At 45.9% G+C, this 23,693-nt stretch overlaps 2 protein-coding genes across 4 annotated transcripts in view; one reads left to right on the top strand and one right to left on the bottom strand.

Annotated features, from left to right (window-relative positions):
• LOC106609966 (cytohesin-3) overlaps positions 1 to 17,822 on the top strand; it is a 58,951-nt gene extending 41,129 nt beyond the window's left edge. For both annotated transcript variants that reach the window (XM_014209044.2, XM_014209051.2), the window contains exons 8-13: positions 3,909 to 4,057; positions 4,141 to 4,252; positions 9,686 to 9,762; positions 10,289 to 10,360; positions 10,564 to 10,718; positions 17,379 to 17,822. In XM_014209044.2, the coding sequence (XP_014064519.1) occupies positions 3,909 to 4,057; positions 4,141 to 4,252; positions 9,686 to 9,762; positions 10,289 to 10,360; positions 10,564 to 10,718; positions 17,379 to 17,451 (638 nt within the window). In that variant the 3' untranslated portion in view covers positions 17,452 to 17,822. The remainder of the gene's footprint in view (positions 1 to 3,908; positions 4,058 to 4,140; positions 4,253 to 9,685; positions 9,763 to 10,288; positions 10,361 to 10,563; positions 10,719 to 17,378) is intronic.
• Positions 17,823 to 19,091: 1,269 nt separating this feature from the next.
• LOC106609945 (ubiquitin carboxyl-terminal hydrolase 42) overlaps positions 19,092 to 23,693 on the bottom strand; it is a 27,990-nt gene continuing 23,388 nt past the window's right edge. For both annotated transcript variants that reach the window (XM_014209004.2, XM_014209013.2), the window contains exons 11-18: positions 23,402 to 23,502; positions 23,046 to 23,211; positions 22,378 to 22,965; positions 22,183 to 22,265; positions 20,987 to 22,093; positions 20,529 to 20,887; positions 20,323 to 20,432; positions 19,092 to 20,163 (exon numbers count right to left, since the gene is read on the bottom strand). In XM_014209004.2, the coding sequence (XP_014064479.1) occupies positions 20,356 to 20,432; positions 20,529 to 20,887; positions 20,987 to 22,093; positions 22,183 to 22,265; positions 22,378 to 22,965; positions 23,046 to 23,211; positions 23,402 to 23,502 (2,481 nt within the window). In that variant the 3' untranslated portion in view covers positions 19,092 to 20,163; positions 20,323 to 20,355. The remainder of the gene's footprint in view (positions 20,164 to 20,322; positions 20,433 to 20,528; positions 20,888 to 20,986; positions 22,094 to 22,182; positions 22,266 to 22,377; positions 22,966 to 23,045; positions 23,212 to 23,401; positions 23,503 to 23,693) is intronic.

The raw sequence follows: 23,693 nt of genomic DNA, 5'->3' as shown, positions 1-23,693 counted from the left end.
GACAGGCTATATACAGTAGCGAGGCCACATACAGACACCGGTTAGTCAGGCTGATTGAGGTAGTATGTAGATATAGTTAAAGTGACTATGCATATATGATAAAGAGAGTAGCATCAGCGTAAAAGAGGGGTTGGGGGGTGCACACAATGCAAATAGTCTGGGTAGCCATTTGATTACCTGTTCAGGAGTCTTATGGCTTGGGGGTAAAAACTGTTGAGAAGCCTTTTTGTCCTAGACTTGGCACTCCGGTACTGCTTGCCATGCGGCGGTAGAGAGAACAGTCTATGACTGGAGTGGCTGGGGTCTTTGACAATTTTTAGGGCCTTCCTCTGACACCGCCAGGTGTAGAGGTTCTGGATGGCAGGCAGCTTAGCCCCAGTGATGTACTGGGCCGTACACACTACCCTCTGTAGTGCCTTGTGGTCAGAGGCCGAGCAATTTCCGTACCAGGCAATGATACAACCAGTCAGGATGCTCTCGATGTTGCAGCTGTAGAACCTTTTGAGGACCCATACCAAATCTTTTTAGTTTCCTGAGGGGGAATAGGCTTTGTCGTGCCCTCTTCACAACTGTCTTGGTGTGTTTGGACGATTGTAGTTTGTTGTTGATGTGGACACCAAGGAACTTGAAGCTCTCAACCTGCTCCACTACAGCCCTGTCAATGAGAATGGGGGCGTGCTCGGTCCTCCACAATGTTTCTAGTAAATCATAAGAGCCAAAGTTTGAACGGCCCCAACCGGTTCCAAACACATTGGGAGTAGAATGATAAAACAGGCGATCTAACTTTTATAGTCTAAGCACATAGAAAATGACCAAAGCTTCTGTAATGAGTGGCGCACACACATGAACTGCTGCCTGACCGCTCTCACAAAGGGACCGAAGAGCCATATTTACTTCCTCCTTCCTGACAGCTGGTGCGCTCTTAGTGGCAGCGCACGGCGAAGGCTCCATGCAGGATTTCGACACACAACTTCTTATCCCCAAACAATCTGGAATTATTTACGAAAAAGAGCCAGAGAAAGGATATTATTTCCACAATAGGTAGTAAATGGTTTTATAGTTCATTTTCTATGCTAGTCATGGGTTCATTCAGAGAGGGGCTGGACTGTGCCGTTATCTGTGCTCTGTTCACACCAGACATGTCTCTGCTCTGAGTTGAACAGACAGTCTGTCATGTACAGAGCAGAACAACAGTACCAGAACTCCTAGTGCACAGATTTTGGCCTTTACTACTATAGCCCATAGAAACACATTGAATAACGCATTCAAATAGCAAAACATAGTCAAATAAATAATAAGAAACAAGGTTTTGAAGTGTTTGTCCTAAATCTAGGAGATATAAGAAAGCTCAGGAAATATATATTTAACCCTTTTTTGGGGTAAAAACTACCTTCATACTTTTTTAAAAACCAGTACCGGTTACCTTCAGACGAGTCCCGTGACACTTTTGGGGGACTTAGAGAAAAACAACAGAACTTGAGTTTATATTTACAGATTTTCATGGCTTTTTTTTGTTGTTACGGTGCGTCAATTGACTCTATGGGGATATATAACTTAAAGACATTGAGTCTCTACTAGTAGTAGTAACAGTAGACTAGTCCCTGCTGGGTAACCAGGTTGATCTACTGTATTGAGTCTCTACTAGTAGTAGTAACAGTAGACTAGTCCCTGCTGGGTAACCAGGTTGATCTACTGTATTGAGTCTCTACTAGTAGTAGTAACAGTAGACTAGTCCCTGCTGGGTAACCAGGTTGATCTACTGTATTGAGTCTCTACTAGTAGTAGTAACAGTAGACTAGTCCCTGCTGGGTAACCAGGTTGATCTACTGTATTGAGTCTCTACTAGTAGTAGTAACAGTAGACTAGTCCCTGCTGGGTAACCAGGTTGATCTACTGTAGTGAGTCTCTACTAGTAGTAGTAACAGTAGACTAGTCCCTGCTGGGTAACCAGGTTGATCTACTGTATTGAGTCTCTACTAGTAGTAGTAACAGTAGACTAGTCCCTGCTGGGTAACCAGGTTGATCTACTGTATTGAGTCTCTACTAGTAGTAGTAACAGTAGACTAGTCCCTGCTGGGTAACCAGGTTGATCTACTGTATTGAGTCTCTACTAGTAGTAGTAACAGTAGACTAGTCCCTGCTGGGTAACCAGGTTGATCTACTGTATTGAGTCTCTACTAGTAACAGTAGACTAGTCCCTGCTGGGTAACCAGGTTGATCTACTGTATTGAGTCTCTACTAGTAACAGTAGACTAGTCCCTGCTGGGTAACCAGGTTGATCTACTGTATTGAGTCTCTACTAGTAGTAGTAACAGTAGACTAGTCCCTGCTGGGTAACCAGGTTGATCTACTGTATTGAGTCTCTACTAGTAACAGTAGACTAGTCCCTGCTGGGTAACCAGGTTGATCTACTGTATTGAGTCTCTACTAGTAGTAGTAGTAACAGTAGACTAGTCCCTGCTGGGTAACCAGGTTGATCTACTGTATTGAGTCTCTACTAGTAGTAGTAACAGTAGACTAGTCCCTGCTGGGTAACCAGGTTGATCTACTGTATTGAGTCTCTACTAGTAGTAGTAACAGTAGACTAGTCCCTGCTGGGTAACCAGGTTGATCTACTGTATTGAGTCTCTACTAGTAGTAGTAACAGTAGACTAGTCCCTGCTGGGTAACCAGGTTGATCTACTGTATTGAGTCTCTACTAGTAGTAGTAACAGTAGACTAGTCCCTGCTGGGTAACCAGGTTGATCTACTGTATTGAGTCTCTACTAGTAGTAGTAACAGTAGACTAGTCCCTGCTGGGTAACCAGGTTGATCTACTGTATTGAGTCTCTACTAGTAGTAGTAACAGTAGACTAGTCCCTGCTGGGTAACCAGGTTGATCTACTGTATTGAGTCTCTACTAGTAGTAGTAACAGTAGACTAGTCCCTGCTGGGTAACCAGGTTGATCTACTGTATTGAGTCTCTACTAGTAGTAGTAACAGTAGACTAGTCCCTGCTGGGTAACCAGGTTGATCTACTGTAGTGAGTCTCTACTAGTAGTAGTAACAGTAGACTAGTCCCTGCTGGGTAACCAGGTTGATCTACTGTATTGAGTCTCTACTAGTAGTAGTAACAGTAGACTAGTCCCTGCTGGGTAACCAGGTTGATCTACTGTATTGAGTCTCTACTAGTAACAGTAGACTAGTCCCTGCTGGGTAACCAGGTTGATCTACTGTATTGAGTCTCTACTAGTAGTAGTAACAGTAGACTAGTCCCTGCTGGGTAACCAGGTTGATCTACTGTATTGAGTCTCTACTAGTAGTAGTAACAGTAGACTAGTCCCTGCTGGGTCACCAGGTTGATCTACTGTATTGAGTCTCTACTAGTAGTAGTAACAGTAGACTAGTCCCTGCTGGGTAACCAGGTTGATCTACTGTATTGAGTCTCTACTAGTAGTAGTAACAGTAGACTAGTCCCTGCTGGGTAACCAGGTTGATCTACTGTATTGAGTCTCTACTAGTAGTAGTAACAGTAGACTAGTCCCTGCTGGGTCACCAGGTTGATCTACTGTAGTGAGTCTCTACTAGTAGTAGTAACAGTAGACTAGTCCCTGCTGGGTAACCAGGTTGATCTACTGTAGTGAGTCTCTACTAGTAGTAGTAACAGTAGACTAGTCCCTGCTGGGTAACCAGGTTGATCTACTGTAGTGAGTCTCTACTAGTAGTCGTGTCATGCATGCAGGGGGGCAGAGGAGAAGAAAAGTTGTTTATAGATCAATATTCAGATATAATTGATATTGACCACAAAATTCTTCCCAAAGCTCATGAATTGACTAGTGTCTGGCGTCGTTGGTTAACCTCAGTGAAAGGTCGAGATGTCTGAGGTGTGTATCAGTACTAAATATTCATTACTTCTCTCCCTCCTGCAGACACCTGTTATGTGCTGTCGTTTGCCATCATTATGTTGAACACCAGCCTGCACAACCCCAATGTCAGAGACAAGCCCCCTGTAGAGAGATTCATCTCCATGAACAGAGGTATCAACGAGGGAGGAGACCTGCCAGAGGAACTACTCAGGGTGAGAGTGTGCGTGTGTTTGCGTGCGTGTGTAGAGCAAATGTTTTTTCCATTACTCAACCTTTTTTGTATTCTATTTGACAGAATTTATTTGACAGCATAAAAAATGAGCCCTTCAAAATCCCAGAGGACGATGGCAACGATCTGACACATACGTTCTTCAACCCTGACCGAGAGGGATGGCTACTGAAACTAGGTGAGTGACGACCAACATAACTCCAAATATTCTATATCCTATCCTTTTTCACTACATTTTTGTGCAGATGGCTATGATCTCAGGATATGATCTAATGTTAGCAATGTGAAAAACAACTCGTATTATTTCTGCACTACTGTCTCATTCTTGTCTTTTCTCTCTCACTCCAAGCATGGTCTGTGACTCAGCTGCTTCTCTCTCTGTCCTTGGTTTATGCCCTTACTGTTAAATGTGCCCTCTTGTTTTCCCTCACACCCTTTGACCTGTCACCTTTCTGTTCTGTGACTGGCTGTTTCTTCTTACTCTGCACTAGGAGGTAGGTACCCCTCCTCGATCCCAGTAGAAGTTGCCCCTAACTACTGATACAGGGTCAAATATATTAATTAAGATTAGGCTTGAGGGTGGCCGTAAACTGATCCTAGATCTGTGGTTAGGGACAACTTCTCTCCCAACCTTCCCTCCCTCCCTGCAGCTGCCTCATCCTGAGGACCCATGCTAACATGTAGATCTAGTGGTTAATCTTCTTAGTCAACAGATGTATCAGCTGCTAGCTGGTTAGTGCTCATCTATTAGCTTGCTGACCTGACCAGGAAAAACTCAGGGGCCTAGTTATTATAGAATCTAGCTTAAATAAGGCCCAAGGAAGGGGTGCATTTATTTAATTTTGGTCATGGGTTTGCACTTGGAGAATGTGTTCTGTATGCTACAGTATGTGTTGATCTTGTGGTGTTCTGAGTTCATCCTGCTGCTGCCCTCCAGGCCTGAAACACACATGCTGCTGCCCTCCAGGCCTCAAAAACATATCTTGCTGCTGCCCTCCAGGCCTGAAACGCATCCTGCTGCTTCCTACTTCCTCCTCCTATCTGGGTGCGTCTCAAATGGCCTCCTATATAGTGCACTACTGGTGAAAATAGTGCACTATATTGTAGAGTGCCATTTGGGATGAAACCTATCTATCCATTGGGATCCCCCTCTTTCCATCCCACCGGCTGCGCTTGCCAGATAATTTTAGTTTGTTTTCATCTCGGAGTTGCATGCATTACATCTGTATGCTAATTTTAGCATCCTTTTGGAAGGAGCTGCCTGTTAGCCACCTTGGTTTTTATGATTTAGTTAAATGGGTCATTACCGCAGCCTGTCGGGTAGTTAAATGGGTCATTACTGCAGCCTGTCGGGTAGTTAAATGGGTCATTACTGCAGCCTGTCGGGTAGTTAAATGGGTCATTACCGCAGCCTGTCGGGTAGGTAAATGGGTCATTACCGCAGCCTGTCGGGTAGGTAAATGGGTCATTACTGCAGCCTGTCAGGTAGGTAAATGGGTCATTACCGCAGCCTGTCAGGTAGTTAAATGGGTCATTACTGCAGCCTGTCGGGTAGGTAAATGGGTCATTACTGCAGCCTGTCAGGTAGGTAAATGGGTCATTACTGCAGCCTGTCAGGTAGGTAAATGGGTCATTACCGCAGCCTGTCAGGTAGTTAAATGGGTCATTACTGCAGCCTGTCGGGTAGGTAAATGGGTCATTACTGCAGCCTGTCGGGTAGGTAAATGGGTCATTACTGCAGCCTGTCGGGTAGGTAAATGGGTCATTACTGCAGCCTGTCGGGTAGGTAAATGGGTCATTACCGCAGCCTGTCAGGTAGGTAAATGGGTCATTACCGCAGCCTGTCGGGTAGGTAAATGGGTCATTACCGCAGCCTGTCGGGTAGGTAAATGGGTCATTACCGCAGCCTGTCGGGTAGGTAAATGGGTCATTACCGCAGCCTGTCGGGTAGGTAAATGGGTCATTACCGCAGCCTGTCGGGTAGGTAAATGGGTCATTACCGCAGCCTGTCGGGTAGGTAAATGGGTCATTACCGCAGCCTGTCGGGTAGGTAAATGGGTCATTACCGCAGCCTGTCGGGTAGGTAAATGGGTCATTACCGCAGCCTGTCGGGTAGGTAAATGGGTCATTACCTCAGCCTGTCGGGTAGGTAAATGGGTCATTACTGCAGCCTGTCGGGTAGTTACAGTGCCTTTGGAAAGTATTCAGACCCCTTGACTTTTTTCACATTTTGTTAGGTTACAGCCTTATTCTAAAATGGATTGGTTTTTTTTCACTCATCAATAATGACAAAGCAAAAACAGGTTGTTTAGAAATTTGTGCTAATTCATAAATGTGTAAACTGATATTACATTTACATAATTATTCAGACCCTTCACTCAGTACTTTGTTGAAGCACCTTTGGCAGCGATTACAGCCTCGAGTCTTCTTGGGTATGACGCTACAAGCTTGGCACACCTGTATTTGGGGAATTTCTCTGCAGTGCTGTCAGGTTGGATGGGGAGCGTCGCTGCACAGCCATTTTCAGCTTTCTCCAGAGATGTTCGATCAGGTTTAAGTCCAGGCTCTGGCTGGGCCATTCAAGGACATTCAGAGACTTGTCCTGAAGGCACTCCTGTGTTGTCTTGGCTGTGTGCTTAGGGTTGTTGTCCTGTTGGAAGCTGAACCTTTGCCCCAGTCTAAAGCCCTGACTGCTCTATAGCAGGTTTTCATCAAGGATCTCTCTCTATACTTTGCTCTGTTCATCTTTCCCTCAATCCTGACTAGTCTCCCAGTCCCTGCTGCTGAAAAACATCACAGCATGATGCTGCCACCACCATGCTTCACCGTAGGGATGGTGCCAGGTTTTCTCCAGACATGATGCTTGGCATTCAGGCCAAAGAATTCAATCTTGGTTTCATCGGACCAGAGATTCTTGTTTCTCATGGTCTGAGAGTCTTTAGGTGCCTTTTGGCAAACTCCAAGCGGGCTGTCATGTGCCTTTTACTGAGGAGTGTCTTCCGTCTGGCCACTCTACCATAAAGGCCTGATTGGTGGAGTGCTGCAGAGATGGTTGTCATTCTGGAAGGTTCTCCCATCTCCACAGAGGAACTTTGGAGCGCTGTTAGAGTGACCATCGGGTTCTTCACCTCCCTGACCAAGGCCTTTCTCCCCAGATTGCTCATTTTGGCTGTGCGGCCAGCTCTAGGAAGAGTTGGTGTTTCCAAACTTCTTCCATTTAAGAATGATGGAGGCCACTGTGTTCTTGGATCTTCAATGCTGCAGAAATGTGTTGGTACTCTTCCCCAGATCTGTGCCTCGACACAATCCCGTCTCGGACCTCCACAGACAATTCCTTCAACCTCATGGCTTGGTTATTACTCTTACATGCACTGACAACTGTGGGACCTTTATATAGACAGGTTTGTGCCTTTCCAAATCATGTCCAATCAATTGAATTTACCACAGGTGGAATCAAATTGTAGAACATCTCAAGGATGATCAATGGTTGCTTTTCCTTCACTCTGCAGTCTCTGCAACTCAACCCAATTTGAGATGGTTTAGGATAATGTTGGGTGATTTGTGGAGGCTAGGTCATCTGATGCAGCACTCCATCACTCTCCTTCTTGGTCAAATAACCCTTACACAGCCTGGAGGTGTTTTTGGGGTCATTGTCCTGTTGAAAAACAAATGATAGTGGGACTAAGTGCAAACCAGATGGGATGGTGTATCGCTGCAGAATGCTGTGGTAGTCATGCTGGTTAAGTGTGCCTTGAATTCTAAATAAATCACAGACGGTGTCACCAGCAAAGCATCCCCACAGCATCACACCTCCATGCTTCACGGTGGGAACCACACATGTGGTGATCATCTGTTCACCTACTCTGTGTCTCACAAAGACATGTCGGTTGGAACCAAAAATCTCAAATTTGGACTCATCAGACCAAAGGACAGATTTCCACCGGTCTAATGTCCATTGCTTGTGTTTCTTGGCCCTGATCCACCCCCTAAAATATAAAGTATAATAATACCATAGTAATACTATAGTAATCATAAGTATACTAACATAGTATTACTTATAATTACATGGATTATTGACTGCTTGCATCATTTTGGTTTAATTAACAAACTCAAATAATCCTTTAATCTGGACAACTGTAGAGAATTATCTGCATTTATCTGCTGACAAAGGCTTGACTCGAAGAGTTAATGCTAACTCCATATCATTAAGGAGATATTCTTCCTGAAAAAATGCAGCGTCTGAGAATTGTATGTTGTTCCTCACACTCCCTGGTTGGCCGGACAGACTGGCTTCCCGGTACAGAGAGGGATTTGGCCAAGTGAAAAGAACTGAGTTCAGACTATGATGAATGCTTCTATAAAATGGGACCACATCCCCATTTTGTATTGATTGTTAGTACTTGATCAGGAATTTAAACAAGTAAACTCATTGCAGTAAACTCGCTTACTAGTGTATGTTACAGAAATGCGGAATGAGTAATTGTCCCTCTCTTTTCACTTTATATCTGCAAAATAATGAAATAAAATTAAGATGTATCACTTTTAAGAGGCAAATGTCTTTATTATGCAGTGGGCTGGGTATACTGTGATGTCAGTCTGAATGCATTGCCACCCCTGACCAATGAACCACGCTCCCCAGCTCCGGCTGCATTTCTGGGATTTCTCCCCAAATTCAACCCACATTTTCACTGTTTTCACAAGCAATACCTGAACTGCTTTGGGACCTCTAGGGAGGCTGAGGGGTGGGAGATATTGGGCCCCTGATTGAATCAGCCTAATGGACAGACTGCCAATCAGATAGGAAGAGTACCCTACAGTCTGAGGGCTGGACTATAGGCTAGTCTGTCTGTCTCAAAGGAAATGTTCATAATTGCTGTTGCAGTTTGCACTGAAATTAGTCTATGAGAAAGGCTTTGCTGGTTGCTGAAAGGTCGACATTAAGCAGCCTCCATCTAAACCCTTTCCCATAGTATTGTATATGCCCAAGAGATTAGCATCCACATGCCATGCTAGGGTATATTCAGGAGGGTGCAACATTACAGAACATTCAGTTAGAAATAGATTGCCTAGAACAGATATCATGTAGAATATAGGGAATCAGGTGAACTCTATACATTACGGTTAGTATTGCAGATAGAAATGTATCACCTCATTGGCTGTGTAGCCTACAGCACTGCCTCTCTGCATGGCTTGGCCAATGGCTCTTCCTTGTCTGTGGTTGTTACTCAACATGTCTCTCTCTGAGGATGTAACTGTTGTTACTCAACATGTCTCTCTCTGAGGATGTAACTGTTGTTACTCAACATGTCTCTCTCTGAGGATGTAACTGTTGTTACTCAACATGTCTCTCTCTGAGGATGTAACTGTTGTTACTCAACATGTCTCTCTGAGGATGTAACTGTTGTTACTCAACATGTCTCTCTGAGGATGTAACTGTTGTTACTCAACATGTCTCTCTGAGGATGTAACTGTTGTTACTCAACATGTCTCTCTGAGGATGTAACTGTTGTTACTCAACATGTCTCTCTGAGGATGTAACTGTTGTTACTCAACATGTCTCTCTGAGGATGTAACTGTTGTTACTCAACATGTCTGGTATATTTCTCTACAGGTGGAAGAGTGAAGACCTGGAAGAGACGGTGGTTCATTCTGACTGACAACTGCCTGTACTACTTTGAATACACAACGGTAAGTTAGTGTGTGGTTTTATCAATGAGAGACCTCCGTAGCAGATGCAGCCTGGCCATTTGACCTACATGCACCATGGTCCAGCAATTAACACAATGCATGGAACCATCTGGGAGGTCTGCTGCACATCTGGCCTAGCCCAGACCCCCCCCCTATTATCCTATACACACTGATGAGAGCACAGCCCCAACACACCACAGCTTAGAGCCCACTCCCAGCACTGAGCCCAGTCCCTGGACGTCCCCTCCCTGCTGTGTTCTCTCATTAAGAGAAAGACCGGGCTGTTCTGTTCAAGGTCTCCTCAGCCCCCAGACACAATAGAAGCCCACTGTCGGATTGGGTTACTTCTCCCATAAGTAACTTCCTCATACAGTTGAATATTGCTGATTTATACACACTTATGTGAATAACACACATTACAAATGTGTTTTTTAGTTATTGAACCAGCTGCACAAAACAATTGGCCTGTAAGTATATGCTGTGTGGCTACATATTAAATAAATGAATGGGTTCTTCATGTCTGCAGGACAAGGAACCTCGTGGGATCATTCCTTTGGAGAACCTCAGTATAAGAGAGGTGGATGAGCCCAGGAAACCTGTAAGTTCCTCAAAATATACTGAAACACTTTCTAAGAAAGGGCTAATAAAGCACTGAACACTTCTAGTCCCTCTTCACCGGGACTCACTGTCCCTCTTCACCGGGACTCACTGTCCCTCTTCACCGTAACTAATTATTTGTCTTCACCGTAACTAGTTCTGTACTCTCACCTCTCTCTATTTTGGACCCTGTTGTCCAATCAGAACTGTTTCGAGCTCTACAACCCCAACCACAAGGGTTCGCTGATCAAGGCGTGTAAGACTGAGGCGGACGGCCGGGTCGTCGAGGGCAACCACACAGTGTACAGGATATCAGCGCCCACCACAGAGGAGAAGGAAGAGTGGATCAAATCCATCAAGTATGTTTTTGGCTGTAACCCACCTAAGGTTTTGGGAGTTTTACCCCCATGTAAACACAACAGATATTACTCACCTGGGTCCAAAGCCCATAGTCATCTGTTAGGAGACACCAGTGAATCTCAACGATTCAATGGCAAAGCTAGGATTAAACCAGTATGTATGTATCCACTGACGCTTCTTTGAAGATGGGTTGGTCTTCACACACAGCACCATGTGTGAACTCTTTGATGTAACTGTGTGACAGACTAACCCATATGGCTGAGAGGCTCACTTTCTCAGTGTGCGGTAGACAAGACTGGGCTCGGAGTTGCTCTGAGCTCTCTGGAGGTTAAATGGGTTTCTGTTTGATAAAGACATTTACATTTACGTCATTTAGCAGACGCTCTTATCCAGAGCGACTTACAAATTGGTGCATTCACCTCATGATATCCAGTGGAACAACCACTTTACAATAGTACATCTATATCTTTTTGTGGGGGGGTTAGAAGGATTACTTAATCCTATCCCAGGTATTCCTTAAAGAGGTGGGGTTTCAGGTGTCTCCGGAAGGTGGTGATTGACTCCGCTGTCCTGGCGTCGTGAGGGAGCTTGTTCCACCATTGGGGTGCCAGAGCAGCGAACAGTTTTGACTGGGCTGAGCGGGAACTGTGCTTCCGCAGAGGTAGGGAGGCGAGCAGGCCAGAGGTGGATGAACGCAGTGCCCTTCTTTGGGTGTAGGGACTGATCAGAGCCTGAAGGTACGGAGGTGCCGTTCCCCTCACAGCTCCGTAGGCAAGCACCATGGTCTTGTAGCAGATGCGAGCTTCAACTGGAAGCCAGTGGAGTGTGCGGAGGAGCGGGGTGACGTGAGAGAACTTGGGAAGGTTGAACACCAGACGGGCTGCGGCGTTCTGGATGAGTTGTAGGGTTTTGATGGCACAGGCAGGGAGCCCCGCCAGCAGCGAGTTGCAGTAATCCAGACGGGAGATGACAAGTGCCTGGATTAGGACCTGCGCCGCTTCCTGTGTGAGGCAGGGTCGTACTCTGCGAATGTTGTAGAGCATGAACCTACAGGATCGGGTCACCGCCTTGATGTTAGCGGAGAACGACAGGGTGTTGTCCAGGGTCACGCCAAGGCTCTTAGCACTCTGGGAGGAGGACCGTGAGTTGTCAACCGTGATGGCGAGATCATGGAACGGTCAGTCCTTCCCCGGGAGGAAGAGTAGCTCCGTCTTGCCGAGGTTCAGCTTGTGGTGATCCGTCATCCACACTGATATGTCTGCCAGACATGCAGAGATGCGATTCGCCACCTGGTTATCAGAAGGGGGAAAGGAGAAGATTAATTTTGTGTCGTCTGCGTAGCAATGATAGGAGAGACCATGTGAGGATATGACAGAGCCAAGTGACTTGGTGTATAGCGAGAATAGGAGAGGGCCTAGAACTGAGCCCTGGGGGACACCAGTGGTGAGGAGACGGATTCTCGCCATGCCACCTGGTAGGAGCGACCTGTCAGGTAGGACGCAATCCAAGTGTGAGCCGTGCCGGAGATGCCCAACTCGGAGAGGGTGGAGAGGAGGATCTGATGGTTCACAGTATCAAAGGCAGCAGATGGGTCTAGAAGGATGAGAGTGGAGGAGAGAGAGTTAGCTTTAGCAGTGCGGAGAGCCTCCGTGACACAGAGAAGAGCAGTCTCAGTTGAATGACCAGTCTTGAAACCTGACTGATTTGGATCAAGAAGGTAATTCTGAGAGAGATAGCAAGAGAGCTGGCCAAGGACGGCACGCTCAAGAGTTTTGGAGAGGAAAGAAAGAAAGAAGGGATACTGGTCTGTAGTTGTTGACATCGGAGGGATCGAGTGTAGGTTTTTTGAGAAGGGGTGCAACTCTCGCTCTCTTGAAGATGGAAGGGACGTAGCCAGCGGTCAAGGATGAGTTGATGAGCGAGGTGAGGTAAGGGAGAAGGTCTCCGGAAATGGTCTGGAGAAGAGAGGAGGGGATAGGGTCAAGCGGGCAGGTTGTTGGGCGGCCGGCCGTCACAAGTCGCAAGATTTCATCTGGAGAGAGGGGGGAGAAAGAGATCAAAGCATAGGGTAGGGCAGTGTGAGCAGGACCAGTGGTGTCGTTTGACTTAACCTCTATGGGCAAGGCGGGACGAATTCGTCCCACCTACGTAACAGCCACCTGAAATTCAGTGGCGCGATTTTTGAATCGTTTGAAATACTATTACTTCAATTTCTCAAACATATGACTATTTTACAGCTATTTAAAGACAAGACTCTCCTTAATCTAACCACACTGTCCGATTTCAAAAAGGCTTTACAACGAAAGCAAAACATTAGATTATGTCAGGAGAGTACCCAGACAGAAATAATCAGACACCCATTTTTCAAGCTAGCATATGATGTCACAAAAACCCAAACCACAGCTAAATGCAGCACAAACCTTTTATGATCTTCATCAGATGACACACCTAGGACATTATGTTATACAATACATGCATGTCTGTTCAATCAAGTTCATATTTATATAAAAAAACAGCTTTTTACATTAGCATGTGACGTTCAGAAAAAGCATACCCCCCCGCAAACTTCCGGGGAATTTACTAACAGTTTGCTAAATTACTCACGATAAACGTTCACAAAAAGCATAACAATTATTTTAAGAATTATAGATACAGAACTCCTCTATGCACTCGATATGTCCGATTTTAAAATAGCTTTTCGGATGAAGCACATTTTGCAATATTCTAAGTACATAGCCCGGCATCACAGGGCTAGCTATTTAGACACCCACGCAGTTCAGCCTTCACCAAAATCACATTTCCTATAAGAAAAATGTTCTTACCTTTCTTGTTCTTCGTCAGAATGCAGTCCCAGGACTACTTCTTCAATAACAAATGTAGGTTTGGTCCCAAATAATCCATCGTTATATCCAAACAGCGACGTTTTGTTCGTGAGTTCTAGACACTATCAGAATGGTAATCCACGGTCACGAGCATAGCGCATGGCGTGACAAAAAATTTCTAAATATTCCATTGCCATACTTCGAAGCATGTCAACCGCTGTTTAAAACCAATTTTTATGCCATTTATCTCGTAGAAAAGCGATAATATTCCGACCAGGAATCTGCAATAAACTAAACAGCCGAATTAAAATACTCCACGGGGGCTAATCGCGCACGCGCCTCATCCCATTGTCACCTAATGGGACACTTGAATAAAGCGATAATCTGTTTCAGCCTGAGGCTGCCTCGTCAACCTTCATGATTTTCCCGCGTCCTGAGAGCCTATTGGAGCCCTGGGAATTGTCACGTTACAGCTAAGATCCTTACTTTTCAATAAACAGATGCAAGATGCACGACTCCTTGTCAGACAGGCCACTTCCTGCATGAAACCTTGTCAGGTTTTTGCCTGCCATAGGAGTTCTGTTATACTCACAGACACCATTCAAACAGTTTTAGAAACTTTAGGGTGTTTTCTATCCAAACCTGAACAATAATATGCATATTCTAGCTTCTGAGTTGGTGTAGGAGGCAGTTAAAAATGGGCACATATTTTTTCCAAAATTCTCAATACTGCCCCCTAGCCCAAACAGGTTAACAAACGAGGATCGGATGTCATCGACCTTCTTTTCAAAATGGTTGACGAAGTCATCCGCAGAGAGGGGGGGGGGGGGGGGATTCAGGAGGGAGAAGGTGGCAAAGAGCTTCCTAGGGTTAGAGGCAGATGCTTGGAATTTAGAGGTAGAAAGTGGCTTTAGCAGCAGAAACGGAGGAAGAAAATGTGGAGAGGAGGGAGTGAAAAGATGCCAGGTCCGCAGGGAGGCTAGTTTTCCTCCATTTCCGCTCGGCTGCCCGGAGCCCTGTTCTGTGAGCTCGCAATGAGTCGTCAAGCCACGGAGCAGGAGGGGAGGACCGAGCCAGTCGGGAGGATAGGGGACATAGAGAGTCAAAGGATGCAGAAAGGGAGGAGAGGAGGGTTGAGGAGGCAGAATCAGGAGATTGGTTGGAGAAGGATTGAGCAGAGGGACGAGATGATAGGATGGAAGAGGAGAGAGTAGCAGGAGAGAGAAGGTTGTGACGGCGCAATACCATCTGAGTAGGGGCAGAGTGGGTAGTGTTGGAGGAGTGCGAGAGGGAAAAGGATACAAGGTAGTGGTCGGAGACTTGGAGGGGAGTTGCAGTGAGATTGGTAGAAGAACAGCATCTAGTAAAGATGAGGTCAAGCGTATTGCCTGCCTTGTGAGTAGGGGGGGACGATGAGAGGGTGAGGCCAAAAGAGGAGAGGAGTGGAAAGGAGGCAGAGAGAAATGAGTCAAAGGTAGACAGACGTAGGGAGGTTAAAGTCACCCAGAATTGTGAGGGGTGAGCCATCCTCAGGAAAGGAACTTATCAAGGCGTCAAGCTCATTGATGAACTCTCCATGGAAACCCTGTAGATTGTCCTGTAGGCAGGAGAGCTAGAACACACACACTACTCTCTTTTTCTAGCATTCTGCCTCAATTCATTTCTCTTCATGTTTTTGCAAAATCCACACTATTTATCAGACACTAATGCTGTCTAGTTAAGGAGAGAAATAATGATGAAAGTGCTGTGTTAAATTGGACCCAGAGGGTGATTGATCATAGCTCCTCTCAGCTGAGCTTTCCAATGATCAATATCGGCTGGGGAAATCATATTATATGATGCTCTCATCAGGCATGAAGATATAGAAACACCATTAGGATTGAACGCTGGGTTTCCATTAGAACCAACAGAATAGATTTTTCTGCTCGTGCCACAACCTTATTGGCAAGCTTGTTTGGATGAAGTGGATGCCATACACAGGGGAACATGATTATGTCAACTTTAGTTCTGCAATGATCATAACTTTAGATAGGATGTTGGAAAATGAGTTTACAGTGGGAGAATTGGGGAAACCAGTGCCAATCCTAGTCCATACCAGCCCTGTATGAAATCTCAGCCATAGGTCAACTTTATAGGACTCCATTGTTGTAGCTGTCAGACTGAGACAGTGTGACAGACTGTGCAGAAGAGGCCAGACCTGGGTTGCTTTACCTCACACACACCCTCTCTGTACTCTGAGTCCGCTTCAGTCTCCCCTGTGGTCAGCATGATACACACACCGAACGGCCATCCCAGCATGTCCTGTGTTCCTACTGCCAGGAAAGCAGTGAATTACTTGGCCCTATTACGGTCCCGTTGGATGCAAGGCTTGGACCTCTATCGGTTTTCCCCTCTGCAGTCTCCAAGGGAAAATAGGGGTGTATTATAGTCTAGACCATCTGCACTAATGTCCTGTCAACTCTTTTCAATTTTTACTAATGACATGCCACTGACTTTGTTAAGTGTTGCAGTGATTTCAGTCGCTGTAGTAGCTGACGTGTATAGTGTTGCGTCATCCACATACATGGACACACTCAGAGCTGCCGTTCGTTTCAGAATGGGTGGCAAAGAATAAGTTAGTCCTAAATATTTCAAAAACTAAAAGCATTGTATTTTGGACAAATCATTCACTAAACCTTAACTAAATCTTGTAATGAATAATGTGGTGATTGAGCAAGTTGAGGTGACTAACCCTGGATTTTAAACTGTCATGGTCAAAACATATTGATACAACAGTAACTAAGACGGAGAGAAGTCTGTCCATAATAAAGCGCTACTCTGCCTTCTTAACAGTACTATCAACAAGGCAGGTCCTACAGCCTCTGGTTTTGTCTCACCTAGACTACTGTTCAGTCGTGTGGTCAGGTGCCACAAAGAGGGACTTGGGAAAATTGCAATTGGCTCAGAACGGGGCAGCACAGCTGGTCCTTGGATGTACACAGAGAGCTAATATTAATAATATGCATGTCAATCTCTCCTGGCTGAAAGTGGAGGAGAGATTTCATCACTACTTGTATTTATAAGAGGTATTGACATGTTGAGTGCACCAAGGTGTCTGTTTGAACTACTGGCACACAGCTCGGACACCCATGCATACCCTACAAGACATGCCACGAGGTCTCTTCACAGTTCATGTCCAGAACAGAATTTGGGAAGTGCACAGTACTACACAGAGCCATGACTACATGGAACTCTATTCCACATCAAGTAACTCATGCAAGCAGTATAATTAAATTTAAAAAATAACAGAAAAATACACCTTTTGGAACAGCGGGGACTGTGAAGCAACACAAACATGCATACAAACACACAATAACATACGCACTATACACACGTACCCATGGATTTTGTAGATATGTGGTAGTAGAGTAGGGGCCTGAGGGCACACACTTAGTGTGTTGTGAATGTATAACTGCTTTAATTTTGATGGACCCCAGGAATAGTAGCTGCTGCCTTGGCAGGAACTAATGGGGATCCATAATAAATACAAATGAGAAACTGCTTGATTGTGTTACAGCTCTGAGGTCCTCTGTCAGAGCAGAATGATGCAATGCAATGTTTTTCTTGGACAACAATGTAGGTTAAAATGTGAACTGTGCTGATACTGAATGTAGTAAAGCTGGGGAAATGATTCCCCCGCCTGCTCATGAAGGGTAAAGCTGGGGAAATGATTCCCCGCCTGCTCATGAAGGGTAAAGCTGGGGAAATGATTCCCCCGCCTGCTCATGAAGACGTACATAGGCTACTGTAATACACAACCATTGTCTGGTTATGAAAAATAATCTCTTCTTTCTGCAGAGCAAGCATCAGCAGGGATCCTTTCTATGACATGCTGGCAACCAGGAAGCGGAGAATAGCCAATAAGAAGTGAGGAGGAGCGCCTGGCCACACCCTCCCCATCATCAGTGACACCAGCATAGACCCCGGTCTGTCCAGGAGACCAGGGGGGTCTCTTTCACTCAGCCCAGGGACAGGACACATGGCTAGACTGCCACAGCAGAGACCAGGGTAAGGGGATCCAGATGTAGTGGGGAATTGACTTTGGATGCTACACCTCTCCACTTCATCAGTATGGATAAAGGACAAGATGGGGAAGGGCACTTGATATTTTGGTCATCAATTTCTTTTCAGATGTATGTGTGAATACAATTCACACAACTGTAAATTCTATGAAGTGTGAATGCACAGTATTGTGAGGACACAATGAGAAACAGTATGGTCTGTGCTTCGTCAGCCATATAAGCAGGCTCAAAGAAACATGGATATTGTTGCCCTCTAGTGGGTGAGTTGAGTATGATTTCAATGTCGGAGGAGCCTCAATTTATGAATCAGCTGGTCTGATTTTCCACCCCTAAAACGATTGACACTAATACAATAGGGATGGGTTTTTATTTTTTTCAATTTCTGTTTAACAATGAGATGCCCATGCCAGAGAGATATCTCTATGGTGAAGGATGCCATTTTGTCTTAGAGCTATAATACATTGTCATGTTTGTGGGACAGTTATCTAAAGCTAGTTTATCTATTGATTCAAAGTCCACCACTATAAAAAATATTTTTCATATTATTTTCTCTAATTACAAAAATGTTTTTTCATCTTTACATAGTGTGTGTGTGTATATATACACTGTACATAATGTTTATCATTTGTGTAGCATGTAAAAGTTATGGCTAGCCTACACCCGCTTAAAGTTGAGCATTACAGAGTACATACTGCAGTGGAAGAAACCCTGAACTCCAACTCCTCAGAGCAAATGGAGGAAAAAAAAGATTGTTCATATTTCTAAAAAACAGATAATGACGTAACAGCCAAGCCAGCTCAAGGTGAAACAACTCCTCACTAGGGGCTCAACTCAATCTGGATCGCTGAAGTTCAGCGTCATGATTGAAATACAAAGGCAACGTTCCTGCATGTACAGTGAACACATATGTCGGCTCAATCGGAAATGATCTTTTCATTTCTATCGCGCAATCTGTAACGCTTCAGTGATAGACTGAAGAGCGCCTCAAGGTTTGGATCTACAACACCCCAGGGTGAAACTGACAGATCAGTGAACTTTCTACAGGTCCAAGTTGTGTAAAAGTTCACAAGATTCTCAGCGTTGCAGGAGCCTTTGAACTGTTGAGGATTTTGAATAAAATAGAATGTTCAGATATTCCCCTGTGTCACTGACCAGTCTGACATGTGACTATGAACTGAGTACCCAGTCCTGGTTTGAACTCCCTCACTGTCATTGTGTAACCTAGAAACCAATATGAAAAATGACCTTATGCCTGTTAGCCTTGAATCCAGAGTGTTTCAGTCTTGTCTGACGATCTTAAAAGCAATCAATTAAACAATAGCTCATAAGCAAAATCTTTTACCAAAATTCAGAGAACGGACTTCATCCGTCCAATACAAAGGCAGACACTATTCCCATCAGTGTGTACATGCCCAGTTAATCAACAGCTTTCACTCCAACAAACAATGTGTGTAAACAAAGTAAGATGAGTTACTTTGACATTAGCAAATGTATTTACGGCTTTTTATATACCTTGTACAATGTATAAATTTGACATGCTATTGTAGAACTAAAAACATGTTAACATGAACATTGTGTTTTTAGGTAGAAAAAAACCAAAACAAGCAAACCATCCTACCCATTTCACTGACTTGTGTCCATAGAACAAGGTCTAAATTACATCGTGGTAATTCTCTAAAACAAAACTATTCTCTATTTGTATTCCTGATACAGGACTTATGTATAAAAAAAAATAACTGATAGTACAGTTCAAAATTAAATTCACAGTATTTGTTATGGATGCTAGAAAACAGAATTTGTTTAAAAGCAGAAACACAGGTCCAAAGCCATAAGTGGTAACATGATTAATTTTCCGCTTTTTTTTCATGCTTGAATAACAAGTTAAAATCATTGGAAATCTCAGTGAGAGCGAGGGAAATCTTTCTTCTCCTGTGAAGGATTCAGAGAGACGATCTTAGGCTTTAGAAAGTAACAAAGAGCTGTCCTGAAGTCTCTCCAGGGTAGGTGGAGTTGTGTTAAGTGCACATGTAGTCACAACAGCCCAGCTGCATGGGGCCCAGGCCAGCTCCTCCTTCTCCAGACACTACTCACTCCATAACATTTCCCTCCATCAGAGAGGTTTTATACCTCCACCTATACAGATATGTGGATAATGGTGACAAACTTGTAGCCAACTGATGTCCTATCAAACAGGTCATCTCCTAGGCAACAAAACTATTCGTCTTCCTCTTTTTGGATTATTTAACCAGTTGATCAGTTCTCTGAGGAGGAATAAGTCTCGTTTGAACAAAGTCCTGAGTCTTCCACTGTGCAGCTTATTCTTTTGTTAATTATTTATCATAATGTACATTGAGTGACAAGTGTACACCGCTGAAGAGTGAATTTGAAAAAAAAAATCTTTAAAAAAGAGAATCTAGTAGAATCTTAATTTCTCATGTGGTAAAAATACAGTATATTCCCAATAATACAGCACCACGTTCAAATATTCGGGATGACATTCCTGTTGCCGTTGAATTTCACTTTTATATAAAGGTTGATATTTAAAGTAAAGTATTCCAAGTCTGCAATGAGAGGGAAAGATGTCAGGTTTGCAGACAGTCCCATCTGTCTTTACACAATCAAGATGAGTTGAAATCGGCTCCTGTTTTTCCACTCATAACCATGCATAGTCAAGCATAGAGATTCTGAGAGTAAGACAGCGGCAAAGGAAAGATACTTACATTGTTCTGTGTCTCTGGTCAAACAGAGAAAATCTACTGTCTAAGGTCATTGCACAGTCCATTGGTAGAACATTCGTGGGAGTTTCCATTGGGTTGACCTAAGCCATTACCTACAACAAAACATTATGGTCAAAATGATAGATTAACACCGTGACAAACTGAGAAACAACTGCACCTATAGAAACCACATCTGCTTGTTTTTTTACCTGTGTGTTCGTTGAAGTGGCGGTGCGATGCGTTTTGAGGAGCTGCTGTTGGTGATCCATCACGAGAGGAGAAGGAGCTGTCGTTGTCATCGGCGCGATGGCGTTTCTTGGGGTAGCTGTTGTCATAGCCATCGTCCTGGTAACGTCGCTTCTTGCTCGCCCTCTCATCGTCGCTGCTGCTTGCCCTGCGACCCTCCCGGGGGGCATTGGGGTCACGGTGCCCCTCGGAACTCTGGGTAGAGCGGATCTCACCCCCCGACTTCTCATCCTCTGTGTCATTGTCGTACCTCCTACTTTTCTTGTGTTTGGAGGAACTGCTGCCGTCGGCTGCCCTGTCAGAGGAATCCACGTCAAAGGTCCTGGAAGAAAGAACACCCAGGTCAGAGTTAATATAGATCAGTTGTTACTTTATCTGACATTGTCTCATTGTGGAGGCTTAAGAGAGAAGACTGCCTTACCTATTCTCTCGGTGCCTCTCTCTGTCCTTGGACTTCTTCTTCTTGCTCTTCTTGGGTTTCTTGGCCCGACGCTCCTCAGAGCTGTCCTTTCTCTCCTCTCTGTGAGGCTCGGGTTGTTTCTCCTGGGCTGGGGAAAGGGCTGGGCGAGGGAGGGACTGACTGGGCTTGGTGCTGGAGCTCAGTGGGGTGGGCAGGGGGGTCTCCTGTGAAGGGTAGTAACCCCTCTCTTTACCTTCATCCCTCCACCTTGAGCGTCCATGAGGCTCCTCTCTGTGTGGGAGGCTGTGGTGGCTGTGCTCCCTCCTGTCACTTTTCCTGTCCTCTCTCATTCTGTGGTGGTAATGGTGGTGACAGCGGTCCCTGTCCCTCTCTCTGGGGTGATAGCGTCGCTGCGAGAGGAATGCCTCAGACTCCCAGTTCCGGTGTCTGTCCCGGCTGAGCGAGCGGTCCCGGTACGACCGGTGGTGGTCTCTGTCTCGGTGATCTCGCCGGTGCCGGTAGTGGTCTGAGTCATGGTCCCGGTTGCGTTCACGGCTCCTGTCCCGGTGGTACCTATCCCCTTCTCCGTTTTTATCCCGGTCAGAAGAGTACAGCCGGTCTCGATCCCTATCGCGGTCTGAAGAATGTAGTCGGCCTTTCTCCTTATCCCGATCGGAAGAGTTCAACCCGCCTTTCTCCTCCCGATCGGAAGAGTACATCTGGTCTCTTCCCTCTCTGGAGCTGGGCTTTCCATCCAGCCCTGCAGCTGGGCTGTTCTGGGTCTCCCTGACGTCCTCCCCAGATCCCCTGTGTGGGGCTCCGAGGCCTTTCGTGGCCCCCAGGCCTGGTCCGGAGAGGGCTGGGGTACTGAGGGCGCGGGGGGTGGGCTGGAGGAATAAGACCCCAGGGTTGGAGCTGGATTCCCTCAAGGCGGTAAGTGGTTTAGCTCCAACATCAGCCATTGAGGATGGAGGTTTAGCAGCAGTTGATGGTGCGTGGTGAGGGAGGGGGCCAGAGTGAGTTTTAGCCCTTTTCTCTGGGGTGAGGGAGAGGCGGCTGTCGATGTCGGCACTGTGCAGGCCTTGAGAGGTGCTGGCCTGGCTGGGGGTGGCGCAATACACCTCTTTGCTGTAGAAAAAGACAACATTTCATGAATTACTGGATCTTCAAATCATCAAGCAAAGTGGATCAAAAAAAGAGGATTTGATCACGCTCACCTTGGGCCACTGTGGTGAGCCTCCACCCCATTAGACATGCTGGAACCCAAACCGGGCGACATCGCATGACCGTTACCGTGGATCTGCACAACAACAGACACATGAGTACACAGGTGTTTGTGTGAATCCGTTCACTAATGTGATTTGTGGAGTTCAGTAAAGTATTTAAAATGTGTGTCGACTGAGTATAGGTACCTTCTCAGGGTGTTTGATGCCATTGATGTTGCAGTGTCCGTTCTGGCTGAGTTTGGAGAAGCTGTTGGTCCCGTTACGGTGCATGGTAGCCTGGCCGTTACCGATGCCGTTGGTCTTGAGGGCCAGCACTCTGGGGACGGGGCCGTAGATGGTCTCGCCCTTCCTCCCGTTAACGTGAGGCTTAGCCGTGCCGTTCCCCAGACCACTGCCTCCCTCCTGGTCCGACTCCTCTGACGACTCCTGGCCGTACGGCACCAGCAACGACGCCCCGTGACCATTACCGGAGGGAGTGCCGTTAACGCGAGGATCCCGGGGCGTAGACATGTCTGATGTAGACTGTGATGAAGAGGACGGCTCGGCGTACGAGGATGATGAGGGGCGGATCTGTTTGCCCTGACCTATGAAGAAGGAGAGCTTCTGGCGCTTGGCGGGGTCAGGGATGCCTGTGGGACGGCTGAGAGGATGGGAGGAAGAGGTGGCGAGCGGGCTGTAGCTAGTCTTGCCCATGCTGCTGTCACTGCTGGTGCTGGGCTTAGAGCCAGAGGAGTAGTCCCTTAGCGAGCCGTTCCCATTGACGTGAAAGATGTTCTGGGGGGGGGGAGACACATTGGTTACAGGCTCTTACTAAACATCTTGCCTCTGAACAGATGATTGTGTTTAGGCTGTACCTTAGCCATGTGTGGGGGCAGCTGTGGCCCTATGAAGCCAGTGTTGGTGTGTCGTGGCCCAATGTTGACCCGGGGTGTGAGGATGGGGCGGGGGGACGACTGGCCGAGGGGCCCCGGGGTCCGACTCGTGTGATTGTAGTCCCCTCCGTTCTTCAGATCAGGTGACCTGGTGGCAAGAACAGGCGGCACCCAACACAGATTTTAAAAAAAAACTCAACCACAAAGGGAAAATGACCTGCGCAGAACTGTTGCGTGGTCCAACACAATGCTTTAACATGCCAATATTTTACACCATTCAAACAAGGCTCCCCTTGGTTGACAGGGTGTACACTACACAGTGAATGGGAGCTACTCACCTGATGTAGAAGAGGACGTAAGCCTGCTGGTTGAGGACTGACCTGATGTCACTGACCAACACAGAGGAGTCATTCAACTGGTACCACTGGCCATTGCTAGCCTGAAAAAGAGAGGCTTATAAAACATGCATCACACTGACATACGTAAGCATTAACATAATCCTTTATAGAAGACTGTAATCAAACATCTGGCTTACATAGAAGTGGTGAGAGGATTATTCACATGGGGGTTTGGGTTGTAGTCGTTAAGCTTTCTCTTTCATTGATTGTTCGAGAACCGTCCTACTAGTGA

The sequence above is a fragment of the Salmo salar genome, chromosome ssa01 (assembly GCF_905237065.1).
Source record: "Salmo salar chromosome ssa01, Ssal_v3.1, whole genome shotgun sequence".
Taxonomy (NCBI): domain Eukaryota; kingdom Metazoa; phylum Chordata; class Actinopteri; order Salmoniformes; family Salmonidae; genus Salmo; species Salmo salar.
This window is presented reverse-complemented; position numbering and strand designations above follow the sequence as displayed.